The sequence below is a fragment of the Equus przewalskii genome, chromosome 13, assembly GCF_037783145.1.
Source record: "Equus przewalskii isolate Varuska chromosome 13, EquPr2, whole genome shotgun sequence".
Classification (NCBI taxonomy): domain Eukaryota; kingdom Metazoa; phylum Chordata; class Mammalia; order Perissodactyla; family Equidae; genus Equus; species Equus przewalskii.
In genome coordinates this window covers 56,177,631-56,204,955 of record NC_091843.1, presented here as the reverse complement: position 1 = coordinate 56,204,955, position 27,325 = coordinate 56,177,631, and the positions used below count along the sequence as shown (strand labels likewise).

The 27,325-nt window shown below is 37.4% G+C and overlaps 1 protein-coding gene across 2 annotated transcripts; it reads right to left on the bottom strand.

Moving 5' to 3' along the window:
* Positions 1 to 2,129: 2,129 nt before the first annotated feature.
* On the bottom strand, positions 2,130 to 26,707 carry FEM1C (fem-1 homolog C). Of its 2 annotated transcripts, none has more exons than XM_070569524.1 (3): positions 26,265 to 26,707; positions 24,662 to 25,395; positions 2,130 to 6,970 (listed from the first exon to the last, which is right to left on the bottom strand). In XM_070569524.1, the coding sequence occupies exons 2-3, from the start codon at positions 25,203 to 25,205 to the stop codon at positions 5,661 to 5,663; spliced, it is 1,854 nt and encodes a 617-aa protein (XP_070425625.1). In that variant the 5' UTR covers positions 25,206 to 25,395; positions 26,265 to 26,707; the 3' UTR covers positions 2,130 to 5,660. The 2 variants fall into 2 exon arrangements, with proteins under 2 accessions (XP_070425625.1, XP_008512116.1); XM_008513894.2 differs by lacking the exon at positions 26,265 to 26,707 and adding an exon at positions 25,875 to 26,156.
* Positions 26,708 to 27,325: the final 618 nt, after the last annotated feature.

The following is a 27,325-nucleotide window of genomic DNA, read 5'->3' as shown; positions in this document are numbered from 1 at the left end:
GAATTATTTTTACTATTAAAGAATCAAGATGGGGATGGCCTCCCAGAACCACTACCTAGCCACCCCCTGTAAATAAGCCAGGCCCAGCAGGTATGCCATCCGGGGCTCTGTGAGCAAGAGGCTCCAGCAGAAGCTGATGAACCCGTGAAGTCTGGTGGCAAGGGAATTTCAGCCTTCCCTGAGTCAACCTTTTCAAATGGGTGAGGACCATCCGTGGAGCACCCAGAACAGTCTGTGAAGACCTGAGGTATCTCTCCGAGTTCTCCAGTGGCTCCTGTCACAGCACACTCGTGGTAAAGCTCTTCACATCTGGCTACCACCCCCAAGTGGACACCAGGGTCACGTGTGCCTGGACATCCTGGAGGACAAGTCGTAAGCCCTGTGTGATGTCACGACCATCCTGCCATCTGTGCAGAGACTGCTAGGAGAACTCAACATCCACAGCCCTTTGATCACACATGCTGCTAAGTTCTGGAAACACCGACACCTTTAAGAAGTACCTACAAGAAATCTACACAGAGCTGGATTCCCTCTAAGGGCCGTGACCCTGGCTGTCCAGCCTCTCTCCGTGTGTCGTCTTAGATGGTCTGTCCTTTCTTTGTATTTTGTCTCCAGTTGGGCCCTTAAATGAATATATTAAATAAATACATTTTGTTTTTAAAAAATAAAAAGAATCAAGGTACCTGCTAAGTTTTAGAACAAAGCATTATCACGTGTTCTTTTATAGCTTTATAATCTACAGACATTCAATTATAAGGATGAAAGGATTTTAAAAATAAGTATCAATTCTAGGATCAATTAGTGCTGGTTATCTATTATGGAAACAAGGGGGGAAACCTGCAATGAACAAAGTTAAGAAAAAAGTAAATTAATAAATCAGGTTCAAATATGTCTAAAATAAATCAAGTAGTCCTCACCCTACAAGAGACATTATTGGGAAATTTTGTAAATTTTCTATAACAGACTGAATAATTTTTTTCCATTTTTATTTTTGGCAATCATGCCAAACACTTTAAACCATTCCACTCCCTGATTTACACCAAAGTATATGGTGGTTAATAAGCACCCAAACTGTTTTAGCGGAACTACCACTCATCAAATCCTTCTTTAATGTGAATGTATATGTCTTAAATGTATTTCTTCTGTAAGTTTAAATTTTCAGTTTCTTAAGGCAGGGAACTGTATTGTTTCATTTTTTAAATCAGACACAAATACTCTATTAGTAAAATCAAATAAATTGAAATCATTATATAAAGCTGAGCTAATTTTAGGAGAGAAAATCTTATTTAAAACAGCCTTTACAATAAACAAAATGTAACGTAACATAGGACCCAGGAAGGAACCAATTATTTCACAACTCCCAACAACCCCAAATTACTCAAGAAAGAACATGGGGGGGGGTGGGGCAGACACACAATGTATCTTGAGGACATACGACTTATTTAAATCCTTAAAAATATAATATTCTTATCCTCATACATTGGGAAGATTTCCTTTTAAATATTGGTGGTGGTACTTGGGGCCAATCATAGAACCAAGGGTAAAGAAGACCGAGGTCCTGTCAAAAGGATGACAAAACCTGTATTTGCTATGGTAAGGTAAGTTAAAGATTCAAAAGGGGAAAGCCTATACAACTCGATATTTCAATTTATGCTTGGAGTTTAGAAATTAGGGCCACTGCATTTTCTGAACCTATTAAAACTTTTTGTATTAGGAAATTGAGATATCCAGGAAAAGACAAGGACTACTTAGATTTTACGACTTAAACCAGATGGAAATAAATTTATAAAACTTATCTTCATAGTAATATATCTATGACACACTTCTGATACTTAATACCAAACCAGTTAAAAAAACAAGAACAAGAGTTAAAAGCAGCTCCTCTCCCATGCAACTGACAACAAAAGTCGTCCCGTATCTTTAGTTTCTGTGGTCTTTACCGGAAAAAAAATTTAGATTAAACTGTATATAAATCATCTTTGCTATTTTACATAGAAGTATCAATAACAAATACTATCTCAAGTTCTGACCATAAATTACCAAGTAGATGTTTTTTGAAACAGGAGTCCACAATCATATGCATTGAGATAACATCAATCAAGTACTGAGTTATTAAGAATACACTTGTATTTGGTGCAAATTTAATTTTATTAAACCTTACAATGAATGTTGTGGCATATCATTTTCCATTGTGTGACAACTTATTGGCTGGCATCTGTATACAGTACTTCTTTTGAAAAATACACAATGGGAACTGACAAAAAAGGGAGAGAAACTAGTTGTTTAGTGATATATGAGGGCAAAAAAAAAAAGATGAGCAAATAATTTTAGTTTCCTTAGCATCTAATTCTAAAATGGTTAAAGTTCCAAAAAACAGTGCTGCTGTTACAGTGTACAAGATTATGGTTGTTATCTCATCTGGCCCCCACAATTCTGAGAAAATTAATTATAAAGATTATTATACCTGTAAAATTCAACCTAAGATTTCTGCTGGGCGGTATGATTTTAAAGAGCTACTTTTCCAAATATAACCTAAACAATCTTCCCAAGTCACAGTAGATGGGGGTCACTTTATAAGTGAGCAACCTCTTAACTTCAAAATCATAATGGGCACCAAATTATCCTTTGCTGATTTGGGCTTATGGCCCTGTTAGATTTATGGATAAGAAAATGACTATTTTTTAAATCTATAATCCACCATTTCTTTTACAGAAATGACCAATAGTGGAACATCTAAAATTCAGCAGGCCTTAACAGGGCATTTTTATAGAAATGTAATCAAAACTTATCAAAAACGATAACTCCAGCCAACATCACCACGCTACAGCGTACAGTTTAGTTTGACTCAAATGAGTACAATTAGCTCACTAAGTATTAAATTACTCATCTGTGGTTAAGAAAATAACACAAATTTAAGTATTTCTTTTAATTCAGTCTCACAACAATTTTGAGAATACTTTCTGACAAAGGCCTTAACAGTTTCTGAGGTCACATTTATTTATTAACCAACCTCCTCTAAAATAAAATCAGTGACAATTTTGAGCTATTAAATTAACTGATTTTTAAGAGCTCCTAAAAGGATTTGGGAAGATGACAAACAGAGGACAACTGTATCCTAATGGAAAAAGGCATTTCAGTTATCAAGACTGAGGAATAGTTCTAAGTTATCCATATTTAGTGGTGGAAAAATGCTATGTAAAGAAATCCTTATTTTATACTAGAGTTGCACAATTCAAGTTCACCTGTAAAAGTGTGTGAGATATGCCTTACTATAAGAGCATGTAAGCCTTCCTACCCCCTCCCCCAAAAATGAGGGGGTAATAGTAAATCACTTAAAAATCCAAATTGCTCACCCTTTACCCAAAAATTATTGAGATCAACTAATATAGATTTACTGTACTTGTAAAGTTTTTGTTTTTTAAAAAAAATAGCTCATGAATATATAATTCTTATACTGCAAGGTTAGAGGCAAATGATTTCAAAATATTGATGTCTGATATTTCTAGAATATTTGTCTAAATCACAAATTATTCCTATCAGATGTGGCAGTTCAAATATTCCATCAATTTTGCCCATGGTAAATAAAATAAGAAAATCTCTTCATCAAAAGGCTGGAGAGCAACCATTTATATCCAATCCACTTTTTTCAAAGGTGAAATTAAATTTACAACCTAGTAAAATGAGTAGGGATATCATTTTAAAAATTAAACTTCAATTATTTAACCAGAAAGTAAGTCTAATGTTTTTTTATTTACTACTCTTCATTACAAGTTTTTTATTGAGTAAAGATGAAATAAACCTAATGTGACTGTTGGCAATGATGACTCCTTAAATACCATTATATTAACCCTCAGAATAAAATGTCAACGCAAAAATCCCAGTGATCCGGCTCATTAAACTCACAGGTAAACTGATTTTTTCTCAAACCAATAAGGAGCTTTTTATTCAGAACAATTTCATTAAGACAACTGCAGGGCAAATATGCCATCATAAATTTTATTCTGAATAACAATAAAGTGCTGAATGATAATTACCTGAATCTTTTTTAGTACTTCTCACTTATCTGTTCTTAAGTTAAAAGAGCCCTTTCTGTGGCATTAGCAAAGCTGTTAAAAAAAACCTCAAAAGAAAAGAAAAGCCAACTTTCAGTAAGGGAATAGGAAGCACTGCAACCTTTTGTGTTTAACTATGGTGACAAATAATTGAGACCAAAGTAACTCATGCAAGTTATCTTTAAAGGTATAATTAAGCTTGAAGAAAGAAAGAACACTGTTACGGACCTTTGATACTATGGCAGTAAATTGCATACGAAAATACCTTAATTATCCTAGATGCCTAGATCTGGCTTGGCAAGCATCATGCCACTGACATGCTTCAGCTCTTTTTGTTAACTAAAAGTGATTTGCAGTTCAATTACTGAATATTTCAGTGTGACTCATTAAGCTGTGTGATAAACTTTGAGGTTAAATTTAAGCAAATTCTCTACACCTAATCACATCATCAGCACAAGCAGGACAACGCTGGCGTAGCATGAAAGGTGGGTCACTTTATAAAGATTCTTCCTTTTACTGCATGATATATTAAGATGACAGACCTAAATTTCAACTGGGTTAATGAGTTAGAATAGATTTGTTTCCCAAATTTAGCACACAATAATTTCAGTGGATTAGAGAAAGAAATCTCAGATGTGAAGGAAAAAAACAAACAAAAAAGTTTGAGCTCAGGTAGCTAACCTATAGCTCTAAAAATTGTCATGCTACTAGAGTACTTTCATAAAATGAACTTTGTAACAAACTTAACAGTGTTTTGAGTTGAAGTTGACCAACTGCTGCATAGAAAATTTGCTAACATACAACAGTCAAGTTTAAGCCGGTGCATAGAGAAGATAAAGCACTTATGGTAACTGCAAATGGTAACAAGTCCATAAAGTTTGTACAACCTAGCATGGGTCCATAAGGGAAAAAAATTGATAAGTAGAAATAGCCAGGAAAACATAAAGTGGAAACAGGGGAGAAGCTTAGAGAAAAGAAGGAAAAAGCAGGGAAAAAAGACTGTCAATTGTATAAAATTCACAGACCAGAAAAGTATAAAGACACCACCAAAAACTAGTTCACTCTGTCCCAAGCACCCAACAGCAAACAAAACCAGAATGGATAAGCCTTTGGCAGACAATTTTAGAAATCTGGGGGCCGGCCTGGTGGCACAGCAGTTAAGTTGACACGTTCCGCTTCGGTGGCCTGGGGTTCGCCGGTTCGGATCCCGGGTGCGGACGCGGCACTGCTTGGCAAGCCATGCTTTGGTAGGCATCCCACATATAAAGTAGAGGAAGATGGGCATGGATGTTAGCTCAGGGCCAGTCTTCCTCAGCAAAAAGAGGAGGATTGGCAGTAGTTAGCTCAGGGCTAATCTTCCTCAAAAAAAACCAAGAAATCTGAATATGACATTATATTTCTCAATAATTCACAAACAATATATTATATGGTATATTTATATTAAATACTGGGAAACCAATCCTGTAAATTTGATGCTTATAATGCTTTAGCCAATGAGAGCACGATGATATCAAGCTAAACGAATGCTGGTGTTATCACAACAGTGCTCATTTATGAAACAACTGTTACCAATTCGTGCTTTAACAGTGCTAAAATACAGTCAAACTATCATCTATGAAGTGAAACAAAGGTCTCTAGCTTTTCTGGAATATGCCCTTTATAATATATTCTATGATTCACTATGACACGAGCAGCAAGACACTGCAATGTGGTATGATTTATGGGCTGGATCAAATTTTTAGCTATTTCCTTCTCATCCAACAAGTCACTAGCAGTTTGTTTGTGCAAGTTTGTGGCATCAAAATGTGCACCTGATTTAATAAGGAGATTCATGATGTCTGGATGGTTGTTCAGAGCAGCGATATGTAGGGGACTGTTGTCATCGGAGTCTCTGACGTTCACATCAGCACCACATTCTATCAGTATCGCAGTAACTTGCAGAGATGGAAATTTACAAACAGGGTACCGCCCTACACATGTAGTATTCTTGTCCACAGCCAGATGAAGAGGACTGAAGTTATTCTTTCCCCTCGGATGCAGCTTAAGAAATCTGTATATAGTCTGCTTTTTGAAATGGTCCTGTTCTAGAGTACAAGAAACTTTTTCTAACAAGCAAATTAAGTGCAAAATGATGGAAAGAGCCTTATTTAACTGTAATGGGTCAGCTGGACACTGAGTTTGCTTGATAGCCCGCTCTATTTCAAGGACACTTTTGCAAAGTATGCCCATAAGATCATCAAATGTAACAGTGGTGCCCAGCAGGCCTTTAGCCCTATCCTGTAGCATAAAAGAGAACAGTTCTGCAAAAGATAATAAGCTGCTGGCAGTCATTGGGCTTAAAGGGTCCAAATTGTTCTGCTGCATATCCAAAGCATACTTCCATAGGTTGATGCATCGTTTGAAATTTCCAGAGTCTGCATAGACAGCGCCTCTATATCTAATATAGTAAGAGGTATCAGGATGAGAAGGACCAAGAATTCGTTCTCTAATTAATAGTGCCTGCATTCTCATCTCATCGGGATCAGCAATCAGACATTCTAGTTCTTCTGCACTGTTTACCTCCTTGGCATAATCATAAGCCATTATTAGTGTCTGTGGTACTGGTTTGCTAATTATATTAGTCCTATCACTGTATCTCATGTTCATTGCCTTTTTCCAGTATTTCAAAGCCCCAAGTAGATCTCTTTTTTTGTCTACAAATGTAGCTCCCAGCAGCTCTAGAGCATTGATCCGTTCTGTCTTGCTGGTCTGTGCATGGTGAGTCAGAAAATCCACAATATTTGTGTGACCAGTCACACTTGCTGACAGAAGGGGAGTCATTCCATAACCATCCTTTTCCATCTTGGCACAATACATAAGAAGCATCTTCATAATGTCCAAACTTCCAGATTCTGCACAGTCATGCAATGCAGTATTTCCTTAAGGAGAAAAAAGAAAAAGAGAGAACATATTTTGAGGGGCCAGGATACAATGTAATACATGTACGTACTTTAGAACCTAAACAAAAGCAGGCAGCTCCAAGCCACTCTTAATGGGACATATTTTCATTTGATTACAAGAAAGAAAAAGATCTCCAACACCTAAAATAGTGTCTGAAACACAGTACAGGTTAAAGAAATACTTAAGTTTGTTGAATAAATGAAATGACCAAATTAGGCATGAAAAGCTATCCAAAGTCACTAGAAACTCAAAATTAATTCATAGCTTCTTGGTATTTTTCAATAATGTTTTCAAGTGCACAGTCTATGCCTAAAAACTGATAAAATGAAAGTAACTGGCTATTTGCAGTTTCGCTGACAGTCATTTAACTTTCTGGGTCAGCTTCCACATTTATAAACAAGAAATCTAGTCTACAATATCTAAGATTCTCCAATTTGATTCTGATAGTAGTCAGAAATTATTTTTTCAGTATTTCTGATTGCCAAGTGAACTTCAGCTGTTTTAGTCAAAATTCTTGGTAAAAAAGTACTTTCCTCAAAAAGCTCCCATAAAAAAAACAAGTCCAATGAAATCTGAAAAATATGTGGGTGGTTCAATACGAACTTTAAAAGGAGACATCTGAAATGTCCTTTCATAATGGATTATTTTTCATTGTAATTTAATTTTTTAACCATTCTTTTTAGATGTACTAAATGTTCTAACACTGTCCTGTTCTTCCCACACATGGATTAAAACTGACAACAGCACTGGCACATTAGTAAAAGCCTGTATGGAACATATTAAGACATTATAAACACCCAAGTATTTTAGCTACCTAAGTTTAATGATAAACATTTTACTAATTATCAAAACAGAAATCATCATGTAGACCTTTGATATTTACATATAATGTTTACGGAAAATTTTAACACTGAGTCATTTTAGGCACGTGTACAGAAACAAGTTAACATAGCTGGCTGAGACAGCTATCCTTACAAAGACTTACTTGCAAGGATAGCCCTTGGTTGGCTTCTGGGAACTTACCTGGCAAACAGTTTGAAGATATAAAACCTTCCCCAAATGAGAACGGTAACTCACTGTTTGTATAAACAATACATTTTATGCTGAACATCTGCTTTCCTTGTGGGAGTCTAGAATTTTGGGTATGTGCTTAGCAAAGGGTGTCTACATAGTCAGCCTCTAAAAAAATCATTGAGTGCCGAGTGTTTAATGGATTTCCCTGGGCAGAAATATTACACACAAGCATCTATGTTGCTAGGGGAAGACTGCTCTACGTGACATCCCTCGAGAAGGAGACCACAAAAAAAGCCTACACATAGATTCCTCCAGACCCCAACCTATGCCGTTCCCCTTAGGATACAGCTGCATGTCCTTATTACATCACTGTAATTAATCTTAGCTGTAAGTACAATTATATGCTGAGTCACCTCCAAACATGAGGGTGGCCTTGGGGACCCTGACACAGAATGTGTACTAGCAAGTGGTTTAAACCTCAATAGTTCACATAAAAAGCTACAACTAAAATTCTAAAAAGCAAAAGCTATAACACATTAACACTTTAATTTCTGGGGCTAGCTCCGTGGCCGAGTGGTTAAGTTCACATGCTCCGCTGTGGCGGCCCAGGGTTTGGATCCTGGGAGCGGACATGGCACTGCTCGTCAGGCCACATTGAGGCGGCATCCCACATCCCACAACTAGAAGGACGTGCAACTAAGATATACAACTGTGTATGGGGGGGTTGGGGGAGATAAAAGCAGGGGAAAAAAAAAAAAGACTTTAATTTCCCCACAAGTTTATCCTGTTTAGTCTTCCATGATATCTACAGGGACTACATAATTATCTGGATATTTTTATTCTGACCCAGAATTTCAACGGTCTACAATGGAATGGTGTCTAATAGAATGTTTTAGCAATGTGTGTGGTAACCAAGCACTGAGAGAGCCCAGAATTTCTGACTACTGATGTTCATTTGCTCAAAATAATTTCAATTAAATATGACTACTACTCAGTATATTTTTAAAATTCTTTTGAATTAAGAAACCCTAATATTCCCATTTTTCTCTAAGAAACAGACTATTTAAGAGAAATATGACTATAAAGAGAAGGCTTAGATAGTCTTCTTTATTCACAGTAACATAAAATCAAGAATAAGAATGCAGCAAAAGCCAGTTTCTTAACAAACTGAATTGCTGTATTGGAAAAATACAGAAAATATGTGTGTGTGTGTGTGTGTGTGTGTTTTGAATCACTACATGTTGGAAAAAATGGTTTATTAAAAAAAAAAGACGCAAGACTTTCACATCTAGTAATGGCAGAGGTAATATGATCGCCCTCCCACTAAGGACAAGAAAAGCTGAAAAATATATTTTTAAAAATCTGTGTGACAGCATGTAAGAGCTAACAAGGGGACAACATCCAGGAGAAGAAAGAAAATTAGAGAAGTAAAGTTTAGAATTCGAGAAAGCTTTCCTCAATGGCTTCTACCGATTCTGGAAGAGGCAGCTGAAAAACTGAGCAGAGCTTTTGACAACCTTGCAGGGTGAGAGCAGAACTGGAGTCCAGAGCCCACTAAGAAGGGAACTTTGAAATCCTCTTACTCTTTGGGTTATAGCTCTGAAGGGATGCACTCCAGGAGTTAAGGTGAAGTGCAAACAGACCAGCCACCACAGGAACTGAAATTCAATTTAAAATCATCTCGATATTGAATTAAAGTAATCTAGGATTGCTTGTATACACAATAACAACCCAGAAGCAAATGCAAATACCATTTGGAGGAAGATATTATCATACTAGGGCCCAAATTATTTTTCCATATTCTTCATATTGGTATCCCATCAAAAATAATGGACAGAAAACAAGGAACCACAAGACAAAAACCAAGAGAAATAAGAGCTGACAGAAAAGACCAACAGAAGATTCAGATAATACAGTTGTCAAACACAGACTTTAAAATAATAATTACACTTAGCATATTCAGATAGATTAAAAAACAATTCTGAGAATTAGACAGAAAACTGGAAACTACAAAAAAGAATCGGATATTCTAGAACTGAAAAACTCAGGTGGCTTTAAAAAGCAGACTACACACAGCTGAATAGAGAATTAACGAAATAGAAAGTAAGTCAAATGAAAATACACAGAAAGCAGCATGGAGGTGAAGGGATAAAAAAGGCAGGAGACTGTAGGAGACAGAGGGAACAATGTCAGAGGGTTAACATACTTAAAACCAGAATTCCAGAGGAAGAAAACAGACCCAAAGTGATACTTAAAGAGTTAAAGTCTAAAAATTTTCTAAAGCTTATGAAAGATTAAACCACACATTTAGTAAGTTTTACAAACACCAAGAAAATCACAGTGAGGCACACTACAGCAAAACTGCTGAAAACTAAGGACAAAGAGAAAAATCTTAAAACCAGAGAACAGGTGGAAATGAGCAAAAGAGCAACAATTAGATTGACAGCAAAGTTCTCATCAGGAACAGAGGCCAGGAGACAACAGAATGATATCTCAGGAGCACTAAAGGAAAATAACTGCCAACTTAGAATTCTATATCCACACCAAGAATAAACGTGAACTAAAGGACCATTTCAGAGAAAGAAAAGAGAAAAACATTCAGATATTATTACCAGCAGACCTAAATACTATAGGGTGTTCTTTAGGCAAAAAGAAGATGAGCCACATGGAGTCCTGGGGTGTAGGTATAAATATTAACAGAAAGGGTAAATTAGTGGGAAATCTAAATCAATATTGACTTTGAAAATAATAATGTCTTGGGGCTGCCCAGTGGCGTAGTGGTTAAGTTGGTGTGTGCTGCTTTGGTGGCTTGGGGTTCACAGGGTTGGATCCCAGGTGCACACCTAGCACCACTCATCAAGCCACGCTGTGGTGGCATCCCACATAAAACAGAGGAAGGCTGGCAACAGTTATTAGCTCAGGGCCAATCTTCCTCACAAAAAATAATAATAATGTTTTGTAGGGCTTGAAATACATCTATCAATAAAATGCTTGATAGCAATAGCATAAAAGTAAGGAGTGTAATTAGAGTTTAAAGCATTCTAAGATTTCTGTATTGCTTGGAAAGAGGTAAAATTAGAAATTTATGTTAGCTTTTGATTAAGTCAAAGTAGTACTATCTAAGGTAACCACTAAAATAGTAAAGCGTACATATACAATTACTACATATTCTCTGATATAGAGAAAAAATAAAATAATGAAAAATAATCCAAACAAAGACAAAAAAGAAAAAACAAAGAATACAAAATAGGGCAAACAAAAAAGTAGCTAGAAGATGAAAACCCAAATGTAACAGTAATTACATTAAATGAAAGCAAACTAAATGTTGCCATTAAAAGACAAAAACTGTCAACTGAAAATACAAACACATAAAACTCAACTACATGCTGCTAACAAGGGATACACCTTAAATATAAGGACAGAAAGCGGCTGAAGTGAAAAGATGGGAAAATATATATACCCTATACAAAAACTAACCATAAGAAAGCTATCTGATATTAAAATATCAGACTAAGTAGCTTTTAAAGCAAAATGCACAGAGATAAAAGGGAAACATTTTATAATGATATAAAATTCAAAACACAGAGATATAATTCTAAATTTGTTTTCACCTAAAAACATAGGTTCAGGCCCCAGCCCTGTGGCTAAGTGGTTAAGTTCGTGCACTCTGCTGCAGGCGGCCCAGTGTTTCGTGGGTTCGAATCCTGGGTGCGGACATGGCACCACTCATCGAGCCATGCTTGGGTGGCATCCCACGTACCACAACTAGAAGGACCCACAACTAAGAATATACAACTATGTACTGGGGGGCTTTGGGGAGAAAAAGGAAAAAAAAAACTTAAAAAAATAAAAACATAGGTTCAAATTATATAAAGCAAAAACCAACAGAATTACAAGGAAAATCAGACACATTCACAATCATAGTACATTTGAACACACCCATCTCAGTACAGAAGACCAAAATCAATAACAATATAGACAATTTGAACACAGTTAACATATTTGATTTAACTACATATATAAACAAACACCGGACTCAACACTGTAGAATACCATTTTTCTCCAAGGATACACAGAATGTATACAAATATTGACCATACTCTGGGCTATAAAGTGAGTCACACACAAATGTCAAGAGACTGAAATCACTGAGAATGTTCTAAGTCCACAAGGCAAGTTAAAACATCGAAAACAAAAAAAAGAAACCTACAAAAATCTCCATATTTTTCAAATTTAAAAATATACTTCTAAATAATCCATGGGTCAAAGAAGAAATCCCAATAGAAAATAGAAAATATTTCTAATTGGATGATAAAGAAAACACTAAGTAACAAATCTTGTGGGATATGGCTAAAGCTGTGCTTAAATGTATATTAGAAAAGAAGAAAGGCTTTAAAAAAAATAGCTAGTTTCCATCTCAAGAAGTCATAGGGAAAAAACAGTAAACTTAACCCAGAGAAAGCAGAAGCAAACAATAAAAAGCAGAAATTAAGAAGAAAAAGGTATCGGTATGCTAGCACAGCATTTTTTATTTTCCTAAGTTTATTAACTGTTGCCCCTTTGTAATCTTAAGAACTATGCAAAGTAGAGAAGATAAACTTATTCTACAAAGAGAAAGCAGACAAGTTCATAGTAAAACATAAACCCATGCCTCTCATTTGCCGTTTCAGTGTTCTGCTCACTTCTGAGGTCATATTTTAAATGCTGGTGATACTAGACTCCAATGAATAAGTTACATCTAATGTAAGCCAAATCTCAGAATAAAACTTCCACCAATCACATTACTTTCCAACTCGAAAGCTTCTATGCTTCTGCTAAGGAAACAGCTGAAAATCTTTTAAGAGGGCTTTCAAAATTCTACAGCACTGACTCTCAAAGCACTATTTGTGCGGAGGTAGGAGGGCAACGAGGAAGAAATCTATACTTTTAGAAGGCATGTTATGTGAAGTAAAGTTTAATCCTGGTTGGTGGGAATACGCATAAAAAGATAAACTATGGGAAATGGATTTTAAAACACTGAGAAATATTTCTCTACCCTACCTCCCCAGCCTCATTCCTCATCATCTTCAATATGAGTGCTGCACTGTGAATCTAGCCCAGGACTTGGTAAACTTTTTCTGTAAAGGACTAGCTAGTATTTTAGGCTTTGCAGGCCATAAGGTCTCTGCTGTAATCACTCAACTCTGCCACATAGCAAAAAGCATCCCTAGGCAATTAGTTAAATTAATGTATATGGCTGTTTTCCAACAAAACTTTACTTCTGGACACTGAAATATGACTTTCAAGTAATTTTCATGTCATGAAATATTACTCATTTGATTTTTTTTCAACCATTAAAAAATATAAAAACCATTTTTTAGCACTCAGGCAAAAAATGGGGTGAGCAGGATTAGACTCCTGGGCCATACTTTGCCAACACCTACTCTAATCCAAAAGACATTATGAATACGTGCCATACATAAGGGAGAGATTCGGCTTATGCTTCACATCACTCCATCCTAGCTCTCTCTCCCAGCACCAGGAACAGTCCCGCTCACTCCCACCTCCATGCCTCTGCTCTTAATTTTCCTGTAAAACACTCTTTCTTCTTTACCTTTTTAACTTCTTGTCCTTCAAGTTTCACCAGAAATTTCAGCTGCTCAAAGAGGCCTTCTCGGTTATACCATATCAATTTGTCATTTTGAGAATGACTGGTAGGTACTCATATTACATCTACTATTATAATATTATGTAATACCTTAGCATAATGTTACTGCTTCACAAATAGGCTTTCTTACCTAAACTGTCTATTCCTAAAGTACAGAGATCCTATATTTCCTTTACATCCCAGATAGCGGTTAGCACACTGTTAAAGCTAAGGTAGATTCTTAAATTTTTAATACTTGCTATCATAAAAAGTGATTCAAATTTAGCTTCTGAGGATAAAATAAGCTTAAAAAGTAAAATCTTAGAAGGAAGGGATCTTCTTAATTACTCTAACAAGTTTATAATCACCACACTTTCATGCCCTAAAAGCCTTGAAAAAGAAAAGCATAGTTTTAAAGCAACTATAATTTTTGTATCATGTCTCCAAGTCTCTTTACATGGTATGTTCTGATAGAGTTGTAATCAGTACATAGACAACTGTTTCCTGCTTTTCACCTACCCCAGAGTCATTTTGTCATGTTATGTTTCTACACTGTCTATATGAACTACATAGATACCACTTAATCATTCTTAATGGCTTTACTGTGAAAGTTGAAGTAAAGAGGTATGTCATAAATTACATAAACACTTCCCTGTTGATGGACACCTGCACTGCTTCAGAATTTTCACTATTAAAATTAATGCCTAAAAACCCATAAGGACAGATGATAGACCAGTGATTGTCAGGGGGTGGGTGTTGGGAGAGAGGTTGACTGCAGAGGGTTAGGGAACTTTCTGTCCTGTCTTTACTGTAGCAGTTACAGTATGTTTGTCAAAACTACAAATTACAACATATGTTTGTCAAAACTTACAGAACCATATTCTAAAAGGATGGATTTTATTCTATATAAACTATGTTTCAATAAACAAATGACAAAAAAATTAATGCCTACCTTAAAAAAGAATCACACGTGATAGCTTAACACACATCTTTAATTCGCTTCCAAAGGACTAATATTAATTCGCTTCCAAAGGACTAATAAAATCTTTTAAAGTTCCACTTGTATAGTACTCTTTCTAGCACTGAAACTAATTCTTGAATTTTAATTTATATTACCTCTATATCTAGGTATATAAAATATTTTCCTATGTCTGGTCACAAATTTTATTTTCTTTTACGATATGTCTATTTATGTTCGTTTCTGGGCTTAGTCTGACTTTCTATATATAAGTACTTTATAAAATGACAACCAGTTGTACGTTATATTTAATGTACATATTTTCCTCTATCGGTTGTTTCATTCAACAGTGTTAGATATGCTGTAAGTATTAACTGCAAGTTCTTGTGAAAAGATATAACAAGCTGAATTAAATAATCAAGTTACTATGTTCTTGTGACTAGTCTGTGCTAAGTTACATGCCAAAGACCAATAATATCATTACTTAATTTTGGTAAGTAACTTCATTGATTTAAACTTCCGGTGCATAGCAATATATGCCAAGCAATACTGAAGATTCAACTCAAATATTTTCCCTGGGTTATGTGCCCCTTAAAAATGCTTCCATAATACATGATCACCCTTTCAAAAGATTTTGTATCTCTACCTTACTATGTCTTATTTTTGTCTCCTCGGAGAAAGACAATTAAAAATAGAACACTAAGTTCAAAAATAAATACTACCAGGCATCTTAGACGAAATTAAGGATATTTAGCATTGAAATTTAATAAATTTACCTTTAGCTAAAAAAAAAAACCTAAGTACTATATTATGCAGTTCTCAATGCCTGATTAAGAAAAAGCTCATTTGAAGAAAAAAATAAAATTTCTGCTACTGAACTCATAATGGAAATTTTTTATGACTTCTCAAAAGACATGTTTGTTAAATGGACATTTCTTAAAAATCAAGCTAATGGTACATTAAGTGTTACTTCAGTTCAAGTATTTCTGCAACAAGTTAAACAGTATGATCTAAACACATTAATTTTCAACTATATAACTTAACATGGAAACAGTGCTAAGAAAATTTGGAAGAACAAAAAGTAGCCATATTCACTGGGATGCTTCTGGAATTGATACTAAGGGAAAGAAATTATGGGAAGCACTCATGCATTAAGCAAGCAATATTCCTCAAAAAGACCTATCTGAGGTGCCAATCTTAGTTGCTGTTAATTTTAAAGAGATCTGTAATCTTTTGACAGCAGGTACATAAAAGACAGGAATTTATGTTCAACTGTGAAAATTTAGGTGCCTAACAATGGGGTGAAGATTTTTCTAAAATAAGTAATCCAAAAACATACTAGTATTTTGAGTAAGAACTAGTTGGAACCTAAGAATGCCCCGGCTCCAAATCAGGTGTTTTGGTTTGACTAAAAGATATTTATCTTGATTGTCTGTGATTGTTAGCAATCAACCACTTAAATCACATAAGAACTTCAACACAGCATTTATAAATATTTCAATTTGGCTAAGACTACTTAGACTCACCAGGATCAAATTAAGTTAGTTTCCAAACCACTCCCAAGTAGTAAACAGAATTTATCTTTTTAAAGAAACAAAAACGTCCTCATAAGGGCTATAAAATATTTAACAAATACAAAATGTCTATTATAATTTAAATTGCTTTTTCTAGATCAATTCAACAGATTCTGCCATTTGTAAAATCTTCACATAGTTCAAGCCGTGTGTGTGTGTGTTTCCAGTATAGGTCAAATAAAGTTGTGTTTCTCAAACTTTCAAGTACAAAATCACCAGAGCATCATAGTAAAATGTAGGTTCTAACTCAGTTGATCTCGGATGGGTCCAAGTGATGCCAATGCTGCTAGTCTTTGCTACTTTGAGCAGCAAGGTAACAGAGGAGAAATCTTATTTTCTTGTTTGCTATATAGATATTTGCCATATAGCTAACACATCTAATAGCTATATCAAGTCATCTGAATATAAGTTTAAAAGGAGGGTTAGGTCACAGCCCTGTTTTACACGATACAGAAACGAAAGTTCACCATTCCTCTATCTTCTCAATTTAAACATTATATGCCATGGCAGGAATAGGGTGTGTTTTACAACTAGGTTACACAGTTTGATCCACAGAAAAGTTCCTGTCTATGTAACAAAGGGTATCAGTAAACCCTGCAGTCTATTCTTAACAATTTTCTTAAGTCAAATCCAAGTAATCCACAGTTGAATTTTTAAAAAATTAGTTTGTAAAATAAAATCCAAATTGCTGTAAACAATACCATCGAAAGAGTGAAAAAACAATTCACACAATGGGAGAAAATATTTGCAAATAACATATCTGGTAAAGGACTTGTATGCAGAATATACAAATTACTCTCACAACTCAGTAATAAAAAAACCCATCAATTTAAAAACATGCAAAGGATAGGAGGACACTTCTCCAAAGATGATATGTAAATGGCCAATAAGCACATGAAAAGATGCTCAACATCATTAGGCACTGAAATAAAAATCAAAACCACAATGAGATACCACTTCACACCCACTAAGATGGCTATCTTAAAAAAAAAAAAGAATAACAACAAATGCTGGTGAGGGTGCGGAAAAACTGGATCCCTCCTACGTTGCTGATAGGAATGTAAAATGGTGCAGCCACTCTGGACAACAGTTTGCAGTTCCTCAAAAGGTTACCATATGACCCAGCAATTCCACTCCTACATATATGCCCAAAAGAAATGAAAACATACATCCACAGAACTTGTTCATGAATATCCGCAGCAGCATTATTTCCAATGCCAGAAAGTAGAAACAATGCAAATGCCTATCAACTGATGAATGGATAAATGTAGTATAGCTATACAACGGATTATTCAGCAATAAAGTTCTGACACATGCTACAAAATGGATAAGCCTTGAAAAGAAGCAAGTCACAAAAAACCACATATTATGATTCTATTTATATGTTATGTCCAGAACAGGCAAATTTTTAGAGACAGAAAGATTAGTGGTTGCCTAAGACTAATGAATGGGCGGGTGACTATTAATGGATATGGGATTTTTGGGGCAGTGATGAAAGGTGATTGTGGTGATGGCTGCATAACTCTGTGAACATACTAAAAATTATTGATTTGTACACTTTAAATGGGTGACTGGTATGTGAATCATGTCTCAAAGCTGTTTTAAAATCAAAGTATTTGCGTCTTTGTTACATAAATGTGCGAGTTTTGACAGAAGCAGCAAAGGGTCTTTTATTGTAATAGATTTATCTGGAAATGCACAAAAACAATTCTCATCTCTCCTCTTTATTCTACTGTACTTGGCATCCATTCTTCTTCAGCTTTGTAGCTGGGACTAAGCTAAATCTATAAGAAGTCCTTTGTAAAGATGGGAAGGGGGCGTGCCATTACAACTGCATAACAATGCTGATTCCAAGTATTTTATTCCAGAAATCACTAATTGGTAGGTGTTAAGGGAGGAGGTGAGAAGGGGTAGAGAGAAACACTTTAGGGTATCAAAGGAGCACTGGAGGGTTGCTCTGCTCAGAATGTTTCCCTTCCCCAGGTATACTCCAACACCAGAGATACTTAAGGACAGGAGTTCCAAAAAAAAGAATAAAAAATAGAATCAAAGACAAATTGTGCCAAGGTTACCATATGGCCCCCTTCATTAATTCTTTGTAAAGGCACTGAGCTAGGAGCATAGAGAAATTTAATAATACAGGTTCCTGAGCTCACAACAAAGTTAAGTGCTAAAGAACATCTGCATCCACAGAGGTAAGATACATTCTTACTGACTAAAGGGGGATGAGGAATTGCCTTTGAAATGGGTCTTTTTTTTTTTTTTAAAGATTTTACTTTTTCCTTTTTCTCCCCAAAGCCCCCGGTACATAGTTGTATATTCTTCGTTGTGGTCCTTCTAGTTGTAGCATGTGGGACGCTGCCTCAGCGTGGCTTGATGAGCAGCGCCATGTCCGCGCCCAGGATTCGAACCAACGAAACACTGGGCCGCCTGCAGCGGAGTGCGCGAACTTAACCACTCGGCCACGGGGTCAGCCCCCTGAAATGGGTCTTGATATCAAGTAGCATTTTCAAGGCTAAGAGCACCAGAGCTAAGGGATCGGGACTAAAAACAACTACTGTTAGTGTAATTTCAGGAACATTAAGCAACGTAAATTGATGAAAACCTCAACATTACAATTCAGACTTCATTACAATTCCTTTTCCTGGCCATTCTACTTCAGACTCTATTCAACTGCAGTTTTTCCCAAAGGGAGGGAAAAAAGAGGAAGAGAGATGTTTTATTCACATTTGCATCCAAGTGACTTCTTTACCTAGATCTCTCCTCACCTCTGTCTTCCTCACATACATTACTGATGTCTCAATAGCATAAATCTCTAGAATGCCAAGGGCTTCCTGAATTTTGTTTTAAACAAATAAATTTAAATAATCAATAAAGGAAAATCTGATAAAGATGAACTCAGTGAGGTAACCACATGTACCCAAAAGTCAATAAGTAAAGCTTAACCTCTGCCTTAAGTTCATGTTGCTGCCAACAACTCTGAAACAGCAGTAGTGTTCAGGATCTACTCATTTTCACCAACTTCAGTTCAATTCTGTGAGGGTTCACAGTTCAAAATCCAATCTCCAGGGATAGAGGAACACAATGGATATTTCCCTACTGAACACAATTTACACATCATCTACAGCTTAGCTTCTCCAACTAGTCTCCCCAAGGATACAGGGAAGTGTGCCAAGGAATACAAGAGGGAAAACAATGAACACGGAACAACTCGAAGGAACAACTTGATGATCTGGAATTAAAATGTTAATGACTTCAACTAGTAAGTTATTTGAACATTATTATTAAATCAAAATAAATACCGACATGTTACAGAGTAGAATGAAATTTTAAGTCCCCCTCTTAGTCTTCTCAGCAAGTAGGTGTGTTGAGGTAACCATAGCTGAGAAGAGCATTCAAAGTCAAGAAAGAAAAGAGAACTTCAGCTTCTAACACTCTCAGATAGTCCTGAAGTACAGTGAAATAACCTATCTACGCGACAATAGTCATTATCTTCGTCCATTATCGTACTACCAGCAGTTCTTAACTTACAGGGGAGATTTTCTTTTTGAAATTCCTTTGCATTTACACCGGGTTAAAAAAACAAAAAAGCATTTCTAATTTTTTTTTTTTTACATCTTCTTCACTGAAATACATCTATACCCTAAAATGCCTATACTATGGGAGAGAAATGATATCATGCCTGGGGTTTGATTTAAACTGCAGAAAACAAAAGGAGGGGAGGAAGAAACGTATTTTTTTAGAACTTTTGCAAACATGGCTAATTGTTGATAAACAGGCAAATGAACTGCCTGAACTAGCTCTACTCTCAAACTCTTTAAAAGTTAGCTATACTTACCATGCACCCACATTGATTTCTCCCTTTTTTGTATGCCTATCAAGTTCTACCTGTACCACTCATTTTTCACAATTACTGTCTTAATTTCTTACTTCAAGTCTCCACGTATGCATTTATTTCCGTACTGAAAGGTCTACAAAACACACTCCTTGCTATCAAGGAGTTTATAATCTTTCCTCTCTTACCTCCAACACATTCATTCAACAATCTCATTTACCAAATACCCACTATGGGCCAGATACTCTTTCTAATGCATTGATGCAAACAACAGGTCTCTAGCCTCAAAGAGATCACAATGTAATAGAATGAGAATGTAGTTAGATGCATTTCTCTAAAGAATTCCCAGTTATTCCTCTGTTGAAAACTTTCACTGGCTTACCACTCCATAAAGAACAAAATCAAACTCCTTTACCTGGAAGTCAATGTCTTCTATAACCCAGCCTTGAGTGCCCTTTGGTCCAAATATGCCTACTTTCCATTTCCTGGACCTTCCAAGCATATTTCTCAATATGCCTTTCCTTATGCCATTTCCTAAACCTTAAAAACTGTATCAAATCCCTTCTGCAGATCTGAACCCCCAACAATCCTTTCAAGTCCTGGTTCAACTTTTCCAAGAAGACTTTCTAGTCACTAAACTTTTCTAAAATCGTACCAGATTTATACCATTAACAGTTAACAAATTAGCAGTTAACAAATGAGATGTCCTGTATGGTCTCATAGCGTCCACAATGTCCAACACAATGCATTGCCTACAGAAAATGCACAGTAATTATCTCATTACCAATTTACTCAATTCCCTTGTGTATCTAAAATGATTGACCAATGTGTGAGGACAGTGTGTCCTCTAGAGCCAGTCTCCCCAATTCCAACTCAGAGAGCTGCTCTACTGGTCTGTAGTACTCAATCAATCACTTTTAGCTGCTCAATTCCCAGTGGAATTTGGGTGTACAAGCAGAACTAAAGGTCTTAAGTAACTTCACCATAGATCCGCAAAGTCCTATTCAGAGTCAAAAAAAAACCCCAAAAAACATAGGAAAGAACCAAAGAAAGCCAAAGATGTCTATAACCATGAAGTGCTGAGATCAACATGATGGCTCCGAGATGGGCTTGTCTAATCACTTGCGATTTGGGGTCTACAGTTTTAAATAGCAACCAATTCTCCTGTTTCAAAAATCACTTTTTGTGTTAAACTGGAGAAGTATTTCTAAATATCTCAAAGTTTTTCTCCCCATTTTGAATGCCATAGGAAAAGAAGGAACCCACTCTCCCCTCAGGTAATGAGTTGGTTGGGATAAAGTATTTCCAAACATCTAATAGAAGAAAGCACTTCTGTTGTACTTACCATATTTTGGTTTAAGTATCTGCTTATGAACCTGTCTCTCCAATCAAATCATGAGCTCCTCAAGAGCAGGGAATCAAGAACTGGATAACTTTTCTTACTCATCTTTGTATATCCTAAGTCTAACAGCCTGGCACACTGAGAGACTCAATAAATGCTCTCTTAATTAATTAATGAATTCCACCTTAGGTTAAAACATGTTCAAAATGCCAACAGCCTGTTAAAAAGTAATAGAAAGAGGTTAAATAATACATTCAAATACCAACTGCCTGTTAAAAAGTAATGGAACACAGAAGGCACACGCATTTTATATTTAAGCAGACCAAGCATAATTTATTGGAGTTTTCTTTCTTCAAAACTATTTCCAACAGGTGACATAAAATTTCCTAAGGAATGATTTCATGTTATCCCTAATCTTATCAGACTTTTCCACTTTTTGGTTGGGAGTAAAAACGTGGGAAAAAACTCTTTTTTGATGCGCTTTCAGATCTTTCTCCAGTGCTTCTGCCTTAGTTTAAACCGGCTCTTGCATTTTTACTACCCTTTAACCCACAAAAAAATCTGAAGAGTCAATGAGAGAGTGATTATCAAAGAATGGAAGCTTCAGGATCAGAGTCGGGGAGGGTGCATATGTACTTTAACCTGCCCCTAGCATTCATTAAGAATTACTATTGAAATTAAAAGGCACCATGAAAAGGTAAAAGTACTGCACACAGTGATACATATTTTATATATATATATCATATATATATATATATATATATATATAAAATACACATAGGTAGGTATATATATATATGTAGGTATATAAAATTGAGGCTATCCAAAAACAATTTTTGGTGTAAAATTGTTTTCTCGTGTTACATGTAATTTTTTAAAAGGCATGAATACTAGATATTGATACTGGGGGAAAATGACTAGAATTAGCAGAACATTTAGTCAAAAGTGGGAGCGAGCATACACATCCTCACATAAAGGCTATACGATGATGGTGATAAAAGGAACATTCTTCTGAAACAGGAAAGGTAATCAAGTTAAATACTGTTCAGAAATGCTCACAAAACTATGATCTATTCATAGTATAGTTCTCTCATACCTTATATTTCCAGAAGTATATAAAGCAGCTTTGAAAAACATAAGATAATTAGCACCAGTACTGGTCTCTCCAATGACTTAAGAGTTTAAAATATACCCCAATTTGACTTAAATGTATGCGTTTATCAACAATCCATACATCATTAAGCTGATGAATAAAAAGCTCAAAACAAAGAACCCAAAAAATCCAACAAGTCTAAACAAGCAGCCATACCTTTTAATTCTTTCTCTTCTACTTATGATTTCAAAGCATTCCCAATATTAACATGATCACTTAAGCAGTAACTTGTCCTTTAAAAATGAGCATTCTTTAAAAGAATGATTGTTTGAAAAGAAAAGTTATCTTGTCCTGTGACCCAACAATCTACCTCAAAGATAATCAGGAGCAAATGAAAACATTTCTAAGAAAGAATGTTTACATAAACATTTTTTATCACACTTAAAAGCTAGAAGCAATGTAAAACTCCATTAGTAGAAGAGTATGCACCCATTGAAATTAAGGAGCTATGATCAGTAACATTAAAGATAACATTTATTAAGCTTAAAAAGAAAAAGGTTATAGAAGAGCATATAAAATAAAATTGTACACATATATCTACATGCCAAATTGAGAAATATCTTTGGAAGGGTTATCTCTAAGTGCTAGAATTTTGTGGGATTTTTATATATCCTGTGGAAAAAAAATTTTTGACAGAAAATCACAATGAGCTTGTGTCATTTTTATAACAAATCTTTTTTAAAAAAGATGATACTAACTTCAGTAAAGATGTCCAGTAACTATGTAGTGCCCGATAATTGTGTGGTTTAGCCTCTCTGAAAGGCAATCAGACACTATCACAATGATAAATGCACATTCACTTCGATTCAGCAATTCCACTTACAGGTATTTATAATACAGCTATTCTCACACAAGTGTGCAAAGACACACTTGTTCAAGAATGCTCACAACAGCATTGTTTACATTGGGTGTGACCTAACTGTCCATCAACAGGGATTAGATAAATAAATTATGTACATTCATACAATGAAATACTGTGTAGCTATGAAATAGAATGAGGTAGCTATGTGTGTTGGAGTTGAATGACATCCAAGATAAATTAAGGTTTAAAAAAACTAGTTATGTATCAACTAACAGAGAGGAAAGAGGGAGGGAGAGAGACACAGTCAAGTATACTTGTATTTGCATAAACTCTCTCCAGGACACAGAAAAAACTGTAAATAGTGGTTGCCAGTGGGTTAGGGGTCTAGAAATCAGGGGTGAAAAGACTTACTTTTCATTGTAAACAAGGTAAACCAATTTGTATTGACTTTTTTTTACCATGTACGTACGCTACTTTTAAGTTTTAATAGTTTTTAAAATATGGGCAGTGAATTACTTTGCTGTTGTATAAAGATATTTAAGGAAAAAAAGGTTTTCAAGTATCAAAATTATGCTAGCAAAACAGTTATTTTTAAAGGTTTAAAAAAATTCTAAACTATCATTTGCTGCTTTAAGTTTATTACAACCGCTGAAAATAATACACAATTGTAAACCTGAGGGCTTCTTCTGGACAAGGGTGTTTACTTTGTTGCTAGCCAACAAATCCACATCTGTTTAACCCAGTCCTTGTTCTGCTCTCTCAGTACTGTAGCAGTTTTAAAAACGTGCCTTCTCTCTTGCTAGATTTAATACCTGTTCTATATAAAAGGATTTTCTATTGGCCACACAATAAATGGGAAATAAGGGAACAGATTTTCTCCTTTTCCATTGATACTAATCCTTCCAGGTCAGTCTGGCCTAGCCTTCCCCGATGGAGTAACAAATGAAATGCCGACCTAAGACAAGCAAGACAATGACTCACTAGACATAGTAGTTTCTACTCCAAGGGTGTTCTAAAAAAATTAAAGCTAAGAAAAATATATTACATTGACGCATACTCTCAAGTAGATTAAACACAAGCCTAAGGTCTCAGATCAACTGCCACTAACATGCTCTGTAACTTGGGGGAATCTATTTTCCAGGAATGGGAAGTTACTCCAAATATGAGACAGAAAATGCTGCCTAATACAGTGATAGAGATCTTCTTATCACACTAGCTCAGGGTATTATAAAATATCAGAGAAACAATCAACAAGGTTATAAGACAGGTCTGTCAATGTCGGCTTACTCAACACCACTGCTTATCAAACTTCCTGAAAATAAGCGGTAAACCCGTAAAAGATAAAAATGAAGAAGCTGAACTCACCTTTAACACTTTTTCTATTAACATCTGCCCCCTTTTCAAGTAAATACTGAGCAATCTCTTTGTGTCCTTTGTAACACGAAATCATCAAGCACGTATGCCCATGTCGGTTTGACACTTCCAAATCAGCTTTGTGTTCTACAAGGTACTTCACTATTTCCAAATGGCCATCGAAACAGGCAGCTCGGAGAGGAGTTGAATTGGTTAAAGTCGTGTTGTTGACAGATGCTCCATGATTTAACAAAGACTGAACCACCTTCAGATGTCCTGCTGCAGAAGCGGCCCACAACGGGGGAGCCCCCTCAATGGTTTCGCCATCAAAATTGACGGAGCCCCCGACTTCGATGGAGGCACTGCACTGCTCCAGGAGGAATTCCACCATGTCAAGGTGCCCATACCGGGCGGCCATCAGAAGTGGTGTGGCCCCATTGGTTTTTTCAGAGATCAAGGAGGAAACCTCCTCTTTGGATTTGCTTGCCAGTAACTTGGTGAGAACCCGGAGTTTGCCATCCCGAGCTGCGTTAAATACTGCTGTCTTTAGATCCATTTATGTCCAGTTGAGAGGCTGCGCTTTATTTATCCTTCAGAGCAAAGCTCCGGCTTAACTCTATCCACCCAGGAGAGAATTACAGGAACCAAAGTTCAGTGTTAATCACTGCACCCCAGAACGGATATAAAACCAGGGTCAGTACGTTCTGTCCTATTGTCTTCCAACATCTGACAACCAGAGCACCAAACTAGAGAAAGAAAAAAAAAGTAGTTTTGAATTTTCTACAGGTGAAGACAAACTATTTAGGGTTTCTTAATTTCTACTCCAGGGGAAAAGGGAGGTAAAAAAGCGCCAGACTTTAGGGACTACTCTGCAACCCCAAAAAAGGGAGGAAAGGCGAATACAAAAAAAGGTACACACAGAGACCCAAATGTTTTGATGGGAGGCAGTCTCTTCTCTATATACGGTAAATTTAAACACTACAGGCAACCGGTTTTCTCGCCTCCTAACCAGCCAAGCTTTGTTCTAGTTTTGCTTTGCACCAGAAGAGTACAACCGAGAGAGACAGGAGACGCAGGTTCAGAACTGCTTCTCTTTCCCACATCTGCAGAAGGGAGAGGGCCAAGGGCGCCAGGCTGAAAGGCCTCATTGTGGCCAGGATGGGTCTCGAGAAGGAACAAAAAGGTCGGACACAACAAACCGCGGAGCTAAAGCCCAAAGCCTCACCCGAAAGCTTCTTTCCTTTAAAACTCCTCGGGGCTCTCAGGAAATCCGGCTGCCTTTTAGCTAACTTCGCCCGCCCCATCTTGGTCCCCCCCACAAGACATCTGCAGGTTCCCCCAACCCCAGACGCCCCTACATAACCTTCACCTCTACGTTTCCCAGATGCGGCAGCCCCTCCCCAAGCTCCTCGCTCGATCACGACCCCTCGTCCTGCCACCCGCCGGCCCCCCCCCCACCGGCGGGCCGACGAGCCTGTGGCCTCTAGCCCGCCGCCCGCCTTCCACTGCCGGTGGCGCTCTCCTTCCCCTTCCCCTTCCCGCCCAGGCCTCTCTGCGGGCGCCTCAGGCCGCGGCCCGGGCTCGGGCAGGCCGCCACCGCCGCTGCCGCTACTACCTGCCCGGGGGCTAGTCCTCCCCGCCGCCGCTGGCCGCTCGCGCTCGGGCCGCCCCCTTCAAATTGAAACCGTTGTCCCAGCCACCCGGGCCGCCGTGCTCCGCCTTCGGCCGCACAGCTCCTCCATGCCCCGCGCCCCACAGGAATGAATCCGGCCGCGCCGCTCGCCCCGCCCCGCCACGCCAAGCTGCCTCCCGCCCTCCCAGTCTGCGCGGGCTGCAGCGGCTAACGCGACGGATGGTGTAATGGGCTGAGGGCCGGGGGCCGGACAAGCCTGAGCACTGCTTCACATCACTGACGCGGCAGCCGCGCCATTGGGTCGAGGGAGGGCGGCGGCCACAGCGAGCAACCGCCTAGAGGTGGAGCGGGCCGGCCGGCCGGGGCGGGGCGACGCGAGAGGGGGCGGGACCGCAAGCCCGGCGAAGGATGCGCGTGCGTGCGGCACGCCAGGGAGGGGGCGGGGCGCCATGAGGGGGCGGGGCCACGCGGCGCGCCGGCGGCCTGAGGGGCGTGGAGAGGCTGCCGGGAGCTCGAGGGCTTCTCTTCAGCGTTCCGGGCGCGCTATTCGGGAAGCTGGTTTTGGGGACGCTTGCGTCCAGTTGTCAGAACGCCGAACGGTGCAGTCACCAGTATTACCACCCGTGTACATAGACACCCTCGGCCTAGCCTCTTTTCTCCTTCCTTTGGTGGGCCCTGGAAAATACTGAGCTTTTAATTAGATCTCAACAAAACAAACAACAAGAAAAACACAAGAAGCAAATTTAAGAGGATTAGTTTTGGGGGCTGCAAAGCATGACTTTTATTTTTTTTTAATGTGAATTCTAAAAAATATAAAGCCTACGAGGAACGGTAAAACTCAAGAGCAGTGTAAGTCAACAAGGTCGAGTTCTTGAACAGTAAAACCAGGAAATGAAAGAAAGCTAGAAAGTTAATAAGTTAATAAGAATGAAAAGAATTACTACTTCATACAGCAAGAAATAAACTTCTGGAATTTGTGACGTTAATACGTGGGATGTATTAAACTAAGTTGAAGAATAGTCTGAGTATGTTTGGGGAATAAC

What these genes read in the sequence shown, in the direction of transcription:
- FEM1C (XM_070569524.1), bottom strand. Translation starts at nt 25,205, where the DNA reads ATGGATCTAAAGACAGCAGTATTTAACGCAGCTCGGGATGGCAAACTC. An exon ending in TAATAGAAAAAGTGTTAAAG is followed by an intron (nt 6,971 to 24,661) that starts GTGAGTTCAGCT and finishes TTTCTCCTTAAG; the next exon opens with GAAATACTGCATTGCATGAC.